Below are 16,291 nucleotides of genomic sequence, written 5' to 3' on the forward strand. Positions count from 1 at the left end.
AGAAAATTCCAGTCACCTATAATTGCAAAGACACTTTACCTTTAGCCATCCTGCATAGAAGAAAAACTGTAACAATGTGAAGATTGGAATGTAAAGATCTAAATCATGACCTGGATAGTTCTGGTCAGGCTCCAAAAACTGACGTCCTATCAGGCATGCAAAGAAGAAAGTATAGACAGCCAGTGTGACAACCTAAAATGAGCAAACCCACAGTAAAATACAGCTATTAAAGAATTCATATGCAATAAGTACACCTCTTATCCAAAAGCCCTTACACTTTGAACATTTTAAAAGATACATGGTGATTATATAGAAATGATACAAACTAAGATATGTAATATTTTAAAATACATTTCCCAAACATATTCCAGTGAATACATCAAATAACTTTATAACTTGACCAGGACAGGTTAGTTGTTTTATCAACTGAAGACAAAGAGGGATATTAATTATGCATCTGTCTATTACAGATTCTCATAGGGGTTATTTGAGGGCATCAGACTGTTTAATATATCTTGGTTCTCCTAAGAACCACATACAATGCAATCTACTCTCATGCTACTTGAAACAAATGCATCATGGGAGATAGTAGGCAGATCCAGAGTTGGACAATAATAATTTGGCCCAGCTGAATGGTTCTCCATTTCCCTTCCCTTCCAAAAACATAAGAACATAAGAGAAGCCATGTTGGATCAGGCCAATGGCCCATCCAGTCCAACACTGTCACACAGTGGCCAAAATAAACAAAAACCAAGTGCCATCAAGAGGCTAGAAATCTCTTGGAAGTTGAAAGGCAGGGGTAGACATATGTATCTTTCAATGTTTGAATATAGATTTAAGTTTAAACTTTTCAGCACCCAAGATGTTTTCAAAAATGTATCTTGTACTTTGGAAATGATGGAAATTTGCAGTCAGTACCTGTGTGTACACTAGTGGAATTCCAACCCAGTCATAACCAAATAGTAGACTACACCATGACCGGTATCTATTCATCTCCTAAATTAAAAGAAAAGAAAATGTATGTGTTATTCAAAATAATGACATTTATTAATATTATTGGCTGATGTACTCTGATGGCATGATGGGATTTAATTATTTATACCCTGCTTTTCTCTGTAATGAGGACCCAAAGTAGCTTACAACATTGTCCTCCCCCTGCCCCATCCAAGACCTTGTCCATTGCTGTACTGTGCCTTTCATCCCAGCTTTGGGTATCAAGTATTTTTCATAGTGTTCTGCTTTTTAAAAATTACTTACATTCAACAGGGTCTGTAAATCTACACTGTCTCTGATCCTTCCATCTTTTCGTGCTTTAGTTGCCAGATTTCCAAACCAAACAAACGGAACCCAGTATTTAAGATGAGGAGACTGGAGATGATCAAATAGTTTCCTTTCCTCTGCTGTCATGAAACCTGTTTTTTTTTTAAAGTACATATGTTATTTTGTTTCTTGTGAAAGTACATGCTTTGAAACCTACTTACTGAGCACCGACTGACTGTCTTATTAAGCTTTGTAAATATATTCATATAAAAAAGGTAAAGGTTGACCCTTGTGCAAACACCAGTTGTTTCTGACTCTGGGGTGACGTCACATCACAATGTTTTCACTGCAGACTTTTTATGGGGTGGTTTGCCATTGCCTTCCCAGTCATCTACACTTTCCCCCCAGCAAGCTGGGTACTCATTTTGCCTACCTTAGAAGGATGGAAAGCTGAGTCAACCTTGAGCTGGCTACCTGAACCCAACTTCCACTAAGATTGAACTCTGGTCATGAGCACAGCTTGGATTGCAATACTGCAGCTTACCACTCTGCACCATGGGGCTCTTTTAAAGCATTCATATACACAAATACTAAGAACATAAACATAGCTGTGCTTGATCAAACCAATGGTCCATCTTGTCCAGCATTATATTCCACAGTGGCCAACTAAACTACAAGCAGGAAAAGGAGGCCAAAGTCTCCACCTTTTCAGAACAATCCTAAAGGAGGGGGGCAAAAGGGAGCCAACTGACCTTTGTGTCAGCATATGTCCTAGATATGGCACTGTAAGTGCCAGTTATGATGGCATTGGCCCCTAGCACTGCTTTGTTGCTCTTTGGTGCCAGTGGAGGGCCATGGCAGCTACCCGTTTGTGCAACTGATGTGTAGGCCCCTGTGCCTGTTGACAAAGAGTCTGCATAAGGAGTGAAGAAGCAAGCTTAGATCTTAGATGTGAGTCTGACAGCCAGTGACAGCTGCATCATGTGAGCTGGAGTCAGATGTACAGTGACTCAGCAATTTGTACATTGCTCCCATTGGCTGTCTGTTGTATAAATGTAGATAAGTGCCTTTTTTCTTTTCCCTTGAGGATTATTGGATGTATGGCGAAGCACTTTGTTAGTTTGTTCCAGTATCTGTATATAGTCACTGTTGTAGATAACTGTATAATACACACTGCTTTGATACAAGCCGGAGTGTGTGTGTGTCTTCTTGCGGGGTCTACTGGAAGAGTCAGCAGTAAGCTCAACTCAGCCACACCGAGAGTGCCAGCATGCTTGTAGGCAGTTTGGGGTGTGTGGCCAGAGTTAGTTTGCTCCCTGAGCTCTTTCAGCCTGGGAATGCCCCCTGCCAGAGGCAGAAACTTATTCCAACAAAAATATGGCATGGCCCATGGGCACCAATTGAACTGAAAACTCCAGTCATCCCCCGCCACTGCAGCCTTGCCAGTTAGGCTCGGAGGAGCTCAGGATGTTGACTACAGGCTCAGCCAATAACCTCCTTCCCTGGGGCAGCCAAGCCCCCTCCCCAGCGCTCAACTGTGCCACTCCACCAACAACTTCAGCCAGGACATCTTACAACTCAGTAGTTAGTGCACATGGCACAGGACTCTGTCTTAGAGCTCCCTGCCATGTGAACGTAGAGCAAGTGGTGAGGCACTCTGGTAGTAGGAAAAGCACAGAGAAGGCACTTAGCACTACAGGATGAGCACTTAGCACTAACACCCAGCAAGGAGAGCAAAGTCCATACTTTGTGGTTGACCTCTCCTTTTTCAGAACCTTAATAGGTGCCCCACCTTTGGAGGCTCAGCACAAAGGAGCTACCACATGCTGACAGGTAAGCAAGGGCAAGGATCCCAAACCTGTTCCCCATTCCCCTCACTTGAGGCTGGATGCCATGACAGTGCACTCAAGACCAGCATTGAGTTTGTGCAGAGGTGGCGCAGCATCATGGCCCCCAACATACCATGGGAGAAGATGCCAGGAAAGTTTCCCAGAAGATCTCAGGAGGTGGAGAATGCTCTGTCATTTGCCTGTTTCCCAACCTCAACAGAAGACAGGGCATGTCTGTGATTTGGGGGTGGAGGACTGGCAACTGCTCCACTGTACGTGGTGAACCAGCTTGCCATGTGACTCTTTATTTCCTTGCAGAATTAGAGCCTTGAGCAGCAGCTGTAGGTACTGTTGTGAATGGATCACCAACAATCTGTGAGCAAGTGGATATAATTTGGATGGTACCATCATGTGCCTCAAGGAAGGTTTGTGGTGAAGCCCCCCTATGGGGCTGTATTTGCAAACCTTGTCAGGACAGTGTGACCAGAGTTAGTTGACTCTCTGAGCCCTTTCAGCCTGGGAATGCCCCCTGCCAGAGGTGGAAACAACACATTCATGGTTGAGCCCAGCATGGCACTCGTACCAGCTTGCCATGGCTGGACATATCCCTGCTTTACTTTCCTTCCTGCAGGTGAAGATTCAACAGAGAGACTTGTGGGTGTGGCAAGTCCTGCCCCCCCCTCCATTCAATCTACTATTCCTGCCCTCCTCTTGAACCTAAGCCCTAGATGGGAGAGTCAGTGCCCTATAGTGCTTAGATTGCAGCATGACAAGTTGAGAGACCCAGGTTCATCATTCTGCCATGAAAGCTTACAGAGTGATGGCATGCCAGCCTCCCTGTATCAAGGGCTGGCTCACCCACTAGGCAAACTAGGCAGTTGCCTAAGGTGCCAGGAGAGTGGGGGCGCCAAATTGGGCTCTCCCCTCCTGGTGCCCCAGGCAAGTGCCTGGCTCCTCCGCCCACCTGCACGCCACTGCTCCACCCACCCACCCGCTACCACCACTGCTGCTGCCTGCCCCTCCTTTCCCTTCCCTTCCCATCCCTTTGCCTCTCCCCCCATGCGATCACAGCTCGCCACGCCTGGGCCCTGCCTGCTGTGGTGTGGTGTGCATCTTATCTTCCAAAGGTAGATAAGATTCATGCTGTGCCGTGGCCAGCAGGGCCCAGGTGCGGCGCACTGTGATGGTATGTGTGTGTGTGGGGGAGAGGCGATGGGAAGGGAAGGAGGAGGCAGGTGCCACACCTCGGCATGGCACCCTCGGGGTGGGGGGGTTGCAGCACTGCAATGGGGGGAGCAGTGGGGGGGCACCTGCCTGTGGTGCCATGCACCCTTGGGCTGGCATTGCCTGTATCCCACATCTGACAGTAGCCTGGCCACCGTGTTTTGTCACAGGTTAAGTTTCTGGACAGTTTTCAAAGGCTAGTGAATGCAGGGTTGCCAGTCTACAGGTGGGAGCTGAAGATTTACAACTGGTCTCCAGACTATAAAGAAAATGGAGAGAATGGCAGCTTTGGAGTTTCCTCCCCAAATATTGCCTTCCCCAGGCACGGCCCTTCAAATCTTCAGGGATTTCCCAACCTGGAGAAGAGGGGAGAAATTGGCAAGCCACTTGGGGTCCCTCATTGGTGGAGAAAGCAAAATATAAATTCATGAAGCAAATAAAGATACAAGAAAGCAGCCCAGAGAATCTTTTTTCCAGTACTGCATGGGAGTAAATGGAATATTGTTGTTGTTATTGTTATCCTTTATAAAAGCCATTTCATGGTGGCAAAATGGAGCATTCTGATTGGTTGGGACTGTACTGCATCAACCTTTGGCCTGTCAAACCATAAATCAAGGTCTGTTGTGTTCCACAGGTTGAGGATTGAGGCACTGCTTCACAGAGGAGAGAAGGAAAGCCTTGCATTGATTGGTAGGCAGAAGGAGGAGGGAAACTGTCACAGAAAGCTATCTCTCAATTGGCTGAGGGCTCCTAAGCCTTCCTGGTGAGTGTGTAAAAGGAAAAGATGCAGCAGAGTACCTCTGTTTGTTTGGGGAAAAGCTCCAACCCTTAGGCTGTTCTGCATTTGTTTTTCCTGCTAGTCTGAAAAGGTTGGTTGAAAAGCAACAGATGGTTTGTGAGTGTATGTCTGTGTGTTTTCAGTTTCATTTTGTGAAAGTGCAGCCAGCTTGGATGGGACACCAAGAGCTGAAAGCTGAATGGGTGGGGCGAGAAAGCAAAGCCACCTCAGTCTTTCTGGTGAGTAGGGCTTTTTTTTTGAGCAGGAATGCACAGGAACACAGTTCCTGCTGGCTTGGTGTCAGGGGGTGTGACCTAATAGGCAAATGAGTTCCTACTCATGAGAGCCAGTTTGGTGTAGTGGTTAAGTGCGTGGACTCTTATCTGGGAGAACCGGGTTTGATTCCCCACTCCTCCACTTGCACCTGCTGAGATGGCCTTGGGTCAGCCATAGTTTTCATAGAAGCTGTCCTTGAAAAGGCAGCTGCTGTAAAAGCACTCTCAGCCGCACCTACTTCACAGGGTGTTTGTTGTGGGTGAGGAGAAGGTGGAGGAGATTGTGACCGCTCTGAGACTCTGAGATTCAGAATATAGGGCGGGATATAAATCCAAAATCTTCTTCTTCTACTGTGCTTTTTCTTAAAAAAAGCCCTGTGTGAAACAGTGATGTTGACAGGGAGTGTTGCCTAATATGCAAATGGGTTCCTGCTGGGCTTTTTCTAACAAAAAAGCCCTGCTGGTGAGTGTGTAAAAAGAAGAGAAGCAGCAGAGTCCCTCTGTTTGTTTGGAGGAAAACTCCACTCCTTAGGCTGCTCTGGTTTTGTATTCCTGTTAGTCTGAAGAAGCTGGTTTGAAATACCCTACATGGGAACATTTAGCTGCCCAGTGAGCCAGTTACCCAGTGAGATCATAAGTGTGTGTGTGTGCTGTTTTTAATTTGGCTGCTGCGTGCGTGAATGGGTGGGGTGAGTAAGTACAGTCATCTGCGTCTTCCTGGTGAATGTGTAAAATGTGTCACTAGACTGCTAGTTCTCCAAACAGGGCCGGCACGTGGGAGTCGGCGAACTAGGCGATGGCCTAGGATGCTGGCTCCCACAGGGGTGCCTCCCTCCCTACCAGCATGATCGGTTGCGCCCCTTGGCTCCTCTGATGCCACCTCCTCCCCACCCGACGCGATTGCCTCGGCCCTTCCGCTTCTGCCTCCCTCCCTCCCTCCCAGCGTGATCAGCTGCACCTCAGCCCTTCTGCTTCCGCCTCCCTCCTGGCGAGATCAGCTGCACCTCGGCCCTTCTGCTTCTGCCTATCTCCCTCCTGGCACGATCGGCTGCACCTCAGCCCTTCTGCTCCTCGCCCCCCCCACCCCGCTGAAGCTCCTCCCTGCCCCTGCCCCCCCGACTTCACTTCTGCCACGCCCCCCGGTGTCGCCAAAGTCAGGGGAGGCGGCGTGGCAGTGAACGCATTCAGAGCCAGTGGCTCTGAGCTCGCCCGCTGTCTCCCCGCCCTTGCCAAGGCTTTGCAAGCCTCGCAAGGTATGTGTGTGGGGGTTCCCAGCCCTCTCCCACTTTAAAGGGCTTTAAAGTGGGAGAGAGCCGAGAATGGGGGGGGCGCATGTTGTGTGCAACCTGATGATGTCACTTCTGGTGATGTGATCGGGCCGCATGTGCTGTGCGCGCATGAAAAAAAGGGGGGGCGGGGGTGGATTTCTGCCTGGGGCACTGAAAAGGCCACCGCCGGGCTTGTCTCCAAATATTGTGTGTAAGATCTCCTGGAATTACAACTCATCTCCATACTACAGAGATCAGTTCCCCTGGAGAAAATGGCAGCATGAAGGTGGGCACTATGGTGTTATAATCCATTTAGGTCCCTCTCTTCCAAAAACCCTGCCCCACCATTGTCAAATCTCCAGGAATTTCATCATTGAGAGTTGGAAGCTTTAGCCTTATAGTATCTTGGGGTTTGGGGAATGGTATTACGTATGCCTGCATTTAAATAAAAGAGGTTGTTTCCCAGCATTTTAAATCTAGACATTAATACAAATTACATCTGCTTGTGGAGTTAATGTCTTCTAAATGCTGTATCTTGGGTCATTGTTAAGGCTGTGAGCTGGTATCTTTCTAAAGCATCCATTTACTGGTTGCACATCTTTCAGAAAGTGCTTGCCTTTGTCTGTGAACATGCCTGTGCCTTATTGACACACTTGTACACATTAAGGATGGTTCAGTTATTGCCGTCTGACCTTGGTAGGAATGGAGAAGTAAATTAAAAAAATTATTACCTGCTTCCACTATGTGGTCTAGGGTTGGAAATCTTTTATAGACAGCTGTGCTCACTGAACGAAAGATGAGGAGGGATGTTAAATTCACATAACGCATTAAAGTTCTTCTGAGTAAGCGGCCATATTCATCTCTTCCTTCAACAGTACTGGAGATCAAGAACATAATTCTGTCTGGCCATGGCAAATTGACAAATTGGTTCCACCATCGATTCACTACCAATGTAACATAGAATCCTGGAGATTAAAAAACAAATCAATGATTCACAGTTCTTGCTGTAAAACTTACCTGTATGTGGGTCTTCTAATAATGTGCTCAGTTAAACATACATCAATACTTTGAAGAAATTTATCTTGAAATACTCTCTGTAAATTGAAATAATCTCTGTAAAAATCTCTGTTGTGAGGTCAAATGGCCTGTGATAGAACAGACCTGTTCAAAGAGGAACTTAACTAGGGCTGCTTCCACAGAGGGATTTTTCCCACCATGAAAATGAGGCCTCAAATTAAAGGGAGAATATTCACATGACAGTTTGTTCATTTCAAAGTTCACACAGTTCCTGTCTCCAGATCAAAGAAAAAATCCATGAGATTGTAGACACTCTCAGTATTGGCCCTATGGCCAAAGGGTACACAGAATTTTGCTGCCATTCCTCCTCCCAGCCCATTAAAGGGATTTTTCCTCCCTTTCCCCACCAAACTGTGCTGTACTTCTACAGGTTTGACTGGGGAAAGAAAAGTGAGGTGGAAAGGATATGGGGGACCTTGGTGGAACTGTGCAGGCACAAAGGGGAGGAAATAAGGGAGGAAGGGAGGAGTTGGTAAAGATGGGAACAGAAGTGTGTGACATGGGAATGGGGTGTTAATGGTAGGGTTGACAGATCCCCTTGGCCATCAGTGGGGGATAGCAGTAGGGTTGCCATATCCAGGTTGGAAGACTCCTGGAGATTTGGAGGTGAAGCCTGGGGAGGACTGGGACCTCTGTGGGGTATAGTGCCATAGAATTCACTTTCCAAAGCATCATTTTCCCCCAAAGAAACCAACCTCTGTAGACTAAAGATGAGCTGTAATTCCAGGGAATCCCTAGGTCCCACCTGGAGGTTGACATCCCTAGTTGTGGGTGCTTTACCTGCTTGTTCCGATGTCACTTGCTGCTGCTCCTGTCTGGAAGGAACCTAAGACAATCTGGTATTGATGCTTCTCCCATCCCCAGTGCAATACTAAGCAAGTCTACTCAGAATTCTACTAAAGTTTGCTCAATGGGACCTATTCCCAGGAAGCTGTTCTTAGGATTCATCATAGAACACATACTTACCAAGCACAAAAGTTACTGGAATTTGTTCAGCATATTTGTCACAGTATAATGAAAGTTTTTCAAAGTATCTCTTTTGGCTTCCTGTAAGAAAAAACCTGTAAGGAAAAAATACAGACTTTTAAATTAATTTGATAAAAGGGGTAAATGGTTAAATATTAAAAATATGATATGGACAATCTGGATAATCAGCATTAACTCCTAACATGACCAATAATAAGGAAGCTGATAGGCTTTGTAGTTCTGACAAAGTCCAAGATGGGCAATTGAATGGGGAGCCTTGTGACACACAAAATCAAATGTATTCTAAAAACAGAGCAACATGCATTAGGAAAGCAAAATGTCAATGCATTATAGCAACATTGCAAAGGTACACTAGCCATACAGATTTAACAATACAGACCATCCAAACAGAAGTGCATTTATGCAATCCCTTTATGAAAAATGAAGGATCAGGAACAACAAATTATGCAGATTTTGATATTGGGGACTGTGATTGCTGCAAATTACAAATCTATATTGACCTCCACTCAAACACATTCACTTTTTATGATGCATCCTGTTTATTTTGTAGTATTTGTGTACTGCTTTTAACCATGCTAGTTCTCAAAGTGGCTCATGGTAATAAAATCAGTTGACAGACAGAACACTTAGCTGTGATAATGATGGAATCCTTTGATATGTATATCTGAGCACTGGAGAAGATACTTTCTAAGTAATGTTATTTTGCTGGTCTGAGAAAAATTTCTGAAGCCAAGGGAAAGGAATGTTTTCTTTAAGCCATTTGTCTTCAAGATACCAGGTGTTGTTGACAGTGTCCAATGAACTCAGGTTGATGACCGAGTGCTGCAGCTCCTAGCTCTGTTTCCCCCCAACAGCAGCTCTTCTTGCCACCACCACCACTGCTGCTTCTCTGGGCACAGGACATCAAGAGCTTCCAGAACACTTGGTGACAGGGCCTTTTGGAGTTGCTTGGAGGACATTGATAGATACTAAGTCCACTCTGCAGCTCTCTGTGCCTCATTAGGTCTATAGCAATGGCTACAATGACATTGCTCCTCATGAGCTCCTCCCTTCCACTGGCAATATAATCTGATGTAGACTAGAGACACAGACAGAGTTGATTCACAGTACAATCCAAATTAGAGCTCTACATTTCTAAGTCTGTTGAAATCAATGGATTTAGAAGGATGTAACTCTGTTTAGGTTTGCAGTGCTAATGTTTATGTTCAGTTTTGAAGCAGACTTAACCTGTGCAACAGCTCACCATACCCAGAGCTGACTTCCATGTGGATTCACAGTTTGAAGCCATCTCAACAGTGTTTATCTCTGAAAAGTTCACTGGCATAATTCATAAATGCAAAAGCCCTGATTTTTCACCATGAGGATTGTACAAATGAAACTGCCGTTACTGGACTGTAGTAGCAATATTATATGGTTAGTGTGCTATTGTAGAAATGTTATTGGACCGAATCTTGCCACTTCAGGCACATCAATAATAATCCAAGGAGACATCACAGTGAATGTGATATGTGACACCACAGGGACCATATGTTTCATGAGAGTGAAAAAGATGTACCTGTATAATATACTTATTGCTGTGTAAAGACTAGCAAAGACAAGGAATTCCCTGTATAGGAGTTTGTAGATGCTTCCTCTCCATTTGAGAAGCAGTCTATGAAAGCCAAAGAAGGTAGCATTTGCAACTTTACTGGAGTAAGTGACTGTCATCTTCTTGATGATTGCTTCTGGAAAAACAGAAGGCCAAAACACAACAGGAAACCAATCACATTTTGTGTAGACTGTTGACTGGTATATATACATAGTATTGACTGCCAGTATGAAGTGGGTTAGCATAGTATTCACAACTGGCAGTTTGAATGGGTTGCTGTGATTTCATCCTACTTTTTCTCAGATGTTCTTCACAGCCACATGGTATTAAACATGTGGCATTAAAAAAATTACAGTGTCCCCAGACTGAAGGCCAAAATTCTCCATGTGTGTGTGGCAATTCTGCTCATAGAATGTGGAAGGGGTTTTGGTTTAGTGGTGGAGCATCTGCTTTGCATGCAGAAGGTCCCAAGTCCAGTCCCTGGACTCTCCAGATGATTAGGAAGCAGGTGATGTGATAGATAGATGAGATCCTGGAGAGCTGCTGTCAGTCAGAATTGACAATAGTGACCTTGAGAGACCAGTGGTCTGACTCCCAGCAGCCTCATTTGTTCACAGAGCTCTACTTGACTTCAGGTTTGGGAAGTCTAGTGAGCTATTAGCAATTATGCTACAATATACTTTTTCATGGTTCTCGATCAAAGGCACTTCACTAATGGGTCCCCTTGGTGAAACTTTTTGTGAGTACTGACTATGCAAAGTCAGGCCCAAAGTCAGAAAGTGTTTGAGTTTTCCTGTTACTGGCAGGATATTGAAGCCTGGGGCAGGGAGGAATGGCTACTATAATCTCAAATTCTCTATAAATAAGGGACCACATAATAAGGCTATGGAATGCAGTTTTTATAACAGACGTTGGGCTTTGAGATAAACTTATTTTCTCTCTTCTCTTTTTTTTTGTATGTGTACTGAACACTTAACCTGATGAAGAGAACTCAAAAGCTTTGCACAGTATTTTGTTCATGTATTTTGTGATATTTTAATTGGTCCCAGTAAAGGGAATAGTATGCCACTTGTTTTTGAAATGTATCTGTGAACTAACATAGTTGTTTGCAAGCTTAGTTACTTAGTTACTCATATATAAGTTCCAGTACAGGCACACATTATTTGTTTATTTATATCCCACCCTACCCCGCTCAGGGTGGCTCACAACATGCAAGTATAACGATCTTAAAAATTAAAGCATGAATAATGGCCAGGGTCTGCCCTGAACTGTCTGGCACCCTAGGTAAGGCTAACTCCTGGCACCCTTCCCTGCACTGATAATATCACCGAGTCATATGGGGCCACCCAATTTGGTGCCCCCAGAAGACTGGCACCCTAGGCAGTGGCCTAGTTTGCCTAGCAGCAGAACCAGCCCTGATAATGGCAGCATTGCAATTTGGGCCTCCGTTCACGTACACCCCCCCCCCCCAAAAAAGAGTATTAATTATTGAATTTCAAACTCACTGCATGTCAAAGGCTTTGGGAACAAAGAATTTAAAAGTAAAAGTGATCAGTCTCTCAGTGTAGCATTAAAATATCACCCTTCCCCTTAGATCGGGTCACCAAATAAACCCACCCTAAAGAAATAGTCATGCAGTGTTTTCGAAAAGCATTTGAGAGTCAGCCATTCTTGATCAGAGGTATGGGTTTTTTATTATGCAAAACAGCCTAGAATGCACATACAATCAGAATTGTGTTTTCAAGTATAAACATTATCGGCAAGTTCCCATGCTAGATAAACTGATGCATGTTTACGTACTCATATGCAGTGCTTACATTGTATAGCTGGCCACTGTAGTTTATTTTTCCTTGACTTCTACTTTTTTTTTAACATAAAGAAGTAGTGTTTAAAGTGTCTTAGGGAACCCAGTTTTATGCTCCCTCCCACTCTATCGTGAAGTTTGCTGGGTGATCTTGGGCTACCTGTACCCAGCCTACCTCATAGAATTGTAAGGATGAAGTGGGTGGGGGGGCATTTATACTACTTCAAGCTTCTTTGGCAACAGATGGGATAAAAATGTAACAAATAAACAGGCAATGGAAAAATACAGAGGAATGGAAGGACATCCGTTATATCTAAGCACAGAAGGACTAGAATCTGCCAGAGCCACATAAATAAGGCTCTTCTGTAAAACAGAATCTGTTAAAATGAATTTTGCATGTTCTAAAGGTCATTTTACAAAATCAGGTAGAAATTAACTCAAGTGCAGCAAAATAAAACCATGTTCTAATTCCATATGCACTCACCTGCAATTCTAACTGGGCCACTCAAAAGCAGATGATGATCTTAGGTCTTCTGTTGACCTCAAGTGGTTCTAGTGAAAGAGCATTCAAGTCACTTTGTTCCCCTCTTCACCTTAGGCACCCAGCCTATCAGGGCTTCAGTTGCTCTGGTGCTCTCAGAGGAGTGGACTGACAAGCACAGGGGTTAACATGTCTTTCCACTTCTGGAAGCCTGTTTTTGCCAAGTTCCTGACTGCTGTCGGTTACAGCCAGGAACAAACGCAAGCAGCAGCTGCTGATCTTGCTCTTTGCTAATCTATAATTATCACTCTACCGCTTATCTAAAGAAGGACCCCTTTGGTTTGAATGAGGAATTGCTGAAATGATTCTCATCGAACTTTTTGAATTTGGCTGTGTTCATGAACTTCATTCTGCCCATTGCATGGTACAGAAGAAACAGCAGCTCACCCTGGGGCTTGAAACATTGGTGTTTGTCAGTGCAGCACCTCTTCATATCCTCGGAAGGGTGCTCTGTGGGAAATTCAGATGTTCCCTAGTTTCCCCAGCAGACTCAATAACACTGACACGGAGCTGATCAGGCTGAGAAAATGCAGGGTATGTGTGGGGGGTGGGGGTGGGGAGAGGCTGAAGCCCCTTCTCCATATGCATGGTGGTCCTGATCCTAAGCAAGTAACACAATGCAAGAAGTGAGGAGAACCCAAAGTTCATGTACAAATATGTCATGACTGATGCAGAGTGGGGACCCAGACTAGACCTGTGCACTCTAATGTGTGAAGTGGCAGTATGGGCTTTGCTTTACAAGTTGTGACCTAAACATTGCTGAAAGGCTCAAAAGTTTGTGCAATCTGGTTAAGGCAAAGTGGACCAATGCAAAATATTTGCCTTATCCACTTTTTTTTTCCTGATTAGTGCATGCTCCTACCAGCTTCTGAGATCAGATGAATCCTCACAAGAATGATGTATTTCATAAGAAGGCCACCTAGAAGGAACCATGATCTACCGGGAGCCTGGAATTTTATGCTTAAAAACTCCCACATTCTGTAACAAAATCAACAGCATAAACTCTGCACCTCAGACATCATTTTTCAGGATGAAACATGTTAACATAAATATTTATGTTGTATCTGTGCGGCATGCTTTGTTTTGGTGGCATAGCTTATACAGGACCTGGGGATTTCTGCTGGTGCAAAAAATGCAGCAGCCTGTTTGTTATTTGGTCTAATAGCTGGTGCCAAGTCTCACCTATTCTGAAGTCTCTTCATGAGCTGTCTATTCATTTCTGGGTCTTGTTTAAGCCACTGGTGCTTAGCTTCAAAGCCTGTCATGCTCAGGGGCCTACATACTTGAAGAACCACATCTCATTGCAAACTTTGTGAGAAAAATACCCCTAATTCCAGAACATTGTAGTCACCCGTTTGGTTGCCAGGGTGCCTGGAGTCTCAACTCACACACATCTGCCAGGAGAACGTGGGTTTTGTCTACCGGACTGGAAAGGACTTATGAGTACTAACAGCCACAACGTTGCAACAGCACTCCTTGTCTCTCAAGGAGGGCTAACCAGGAGAACAGATGGTTTCCAGTCGCTCTGTGCAATCCCCATCTCGGCTGTTGTAGTGGAAGAAGTTGCGCCGCCAGGAACTGTCCAGGCAAGCGGTTTCCAGTCTTGACCAGAGACTCCATCTTGGAAGGCTAACACCACCAGCAGCTATCTTCCTGCAGTGCCAGACTCCATCACAGCAAAGTGGAAGGCTTATGTACTTAACAGATGTCACCTATGCATAAAGCCATCAAGCTTATCTTAGACGTGGATCCTGCCAGACTGCCTAAGCCTTTGTCCAACGGAACCCAAGACAAAGACTGGTACCAGTAGAGGGATGAAGAAGAGGAAGAATATCTTCACCTAGAGCCAAGTGTCTTTGTATAGACCATATGTTACCTTAGGTAGCAATTTGGCCATCTATTGTCACCTTTTTAGATAAGTTTGATAGTTTTAATCACCCCCACCACAATCATTTCTTCCATTCTTTCCCTTAATAGTTATCCTGGAGTCTTCCCCTTGGCCCATTGTTACCTGGAAGTCTAATCAGGTAACCAGGGCCAAGCTTGCTCATTGGCCAGATATGGGCAGCCAATCAGGTTAAACTGGCTATTGGCTAATGCATAAGTCCAGCCCTTATGGTCACCTGTCAATTCCCCAACCTCATTTTGAGAGCATTTTGGCTTACAACTTCCATATGTCAAATTTTCTTCTCCCAGCAAAGTTTATTGACAGTATCCCCTTGATCTGCAATAGTCTGAGATGGGCCTTGGGCTTTGTCAGTGGTTGCCCTGTATCAGGGGAGCAGCCTCCCTCTTGGTCAGGAGGGCTTTGACCCGCCTGGATTTCTGGCTAAATTGTAAAACAGAGTTATTCCACAGAGCAGTTGGGGCAGCCTGGGCCAAAGAGACTGCCTTTTTAACTGTGCATAAGGAGTTTTAACTTTGTGGCTTTAATGCAATGCCAATGTATTTTATATTTCTTGATGTAATGTTTGTGTTTAATTGTGTGACTGTATATAGCTTTATTTTATGTTTTTGTTGTTATCTGCCTTAGGTCCTGAGTCCTTTAGGAGAAAGGCGAGCATATAAATATAATAAATGGATTACTTTGTCTGAAGAATTTCGAACTGTCACCATTCCCCCCCACCCCAAGCCTGGAGGACAAAGATGGCTGGAAGTCTGACATGAGGCACCAGAAAGGCTATATACATGTTTTGGAAGTAAATTACTCTAAAACTAAAATTATAACTTTTGGGAAAAGACAAAAGAAAAGACACTGGGGCATTAGTGGACACCCTATTGAGCAAGTGTACACCTTTAAATACCTAGGTATGGTGATCTAAGATTCAGGAGCAAGGATTGCCGATAGTAACTATGCAGCAACACAAAGTGAAAGATCAGCAAATGCTATCCTAAATTTTTTGCAAACTAGAGGGGCTCACTTTATACCTGCGGCATTAAAGTTGTTTCAGGCAAAAGTGATTCCCCAGCTGCTCTATGGTACTTTTTTGGGACCTCCACCCCATTGCTTCTGCCCACTGAAACGTATTCAATCAAAATTCCTAAGGGCAGCACTTCAGTTACCAAGATGCATCTCAAATGTTAAGCTCAGACTGGAGACAGGCCTGATGTCCATTGAAGCCAAGGCAACCTAGGTATTTAATAAATGGCTCAATGTCAATTCTCAACCTCACAACCTAACATATTTGCTGCTTTTAGATATATTTCAATCTAGCTGGTTAAAAATGATTACCAATAAGCTAAATTTACTTGGTTTATTCTGTCCCTTAGCAGAGATCAGGCCAAAAAAGTTTTACAACAAAGGATAAAGGTCGCGGAAAGACATCTTGATCTCTCAAGATGCCTGGATTTTATTGTGTCTAACGAGGTATCATCTCGCTCCTCTCTGCTACCTTACTAACTTAGAGGATCAAAAAATGAGGAAAGCTTTTTCCTTGGCAAGATGTTCAACCCTTCCTTCTGTTGTTCTTGAAGGAAAATATAAGAAAATTCCATTTGCTCAGAGACTTTGCCAGTGTGAGTTGCAAGAAATAGAAACAATCAAACATGTGTTTCTAAGATGTCCCTGGTATAGTTTAGCCCGTGCTAAATATATTTTCCCTTGGGTTAAGGCTAAGCCAGGGCTAACAAAATCTGCTCAGGTAATCTATCTCCTCTCAG

The 16,291-nt window shown here is 44.4% G+C and overlaps 1 protein-coding gene across 3 annotated transcripts in view; it reads right to left on the minus strand.

Annotated features, from left to right (window-relative positions):
* BEST3 (bestrophin 3) overlaps positions 1 to 12,794 on the minus strand; it is a 38,001-nt gene extending 25,207 nt beyond the window's left edge. The window contains exons 1-6 of one of the 3 annotated variants that reach the window (XM_060245061.1): positions 12,575 to 12,794; positions 8,678 to 8,772; positions 7,366 to 7,599; positions 1,258 to 1,412; positions 919 to 996; positions 40 to 192 (exon numbers count right to left, since the gene is read on the minus strand). In XM_060245061.1, the coding sequence (XP_060101044.1) occupies positions 40 to 192; positions 919 to 996; positions 1,258 to 1,412; positions 7,366 to 7,528 (549 nt within the window). In that variant the 5' untranslated portion in view covers positions 7,529 to 7,599; positions 8,678 to 8,772; positions 12,575 to 12,794. Of the gene's footprint in view, positions 1 to 39; positions 193 to 918; positions 997 to 1,257; positions 1,413 to 7,365; positions 7,600 to 8,677; positions 8,773 to 10,253; positions 10,406 to 12,574 lie in introns of those variants that run through there. The other 2 variants (XM_060245060.1, XM_060245062.1) reach the window with 2 other exon arrangements.
* Between the last annotated feature and the right edge of the window lie 3,497 nt (positions 12,795 to 16,291).

Source organism: Heteronotia binoei, chromosome 8, assembly GCF_032191835.1.
Source record: "Heteronotia binoei isolate CCM8104 ecotype False Entrance Well chromosome 8, APGP_CSIRO_Hbin_v1, whole genome shotgun sequence".
Taxonomy (NCBI): Eukaryota; Metazoa; Chordata; class Lepidosauria; order Squamata; family Gekkonidae; genus Heteronotia; species Heteronotia binoei.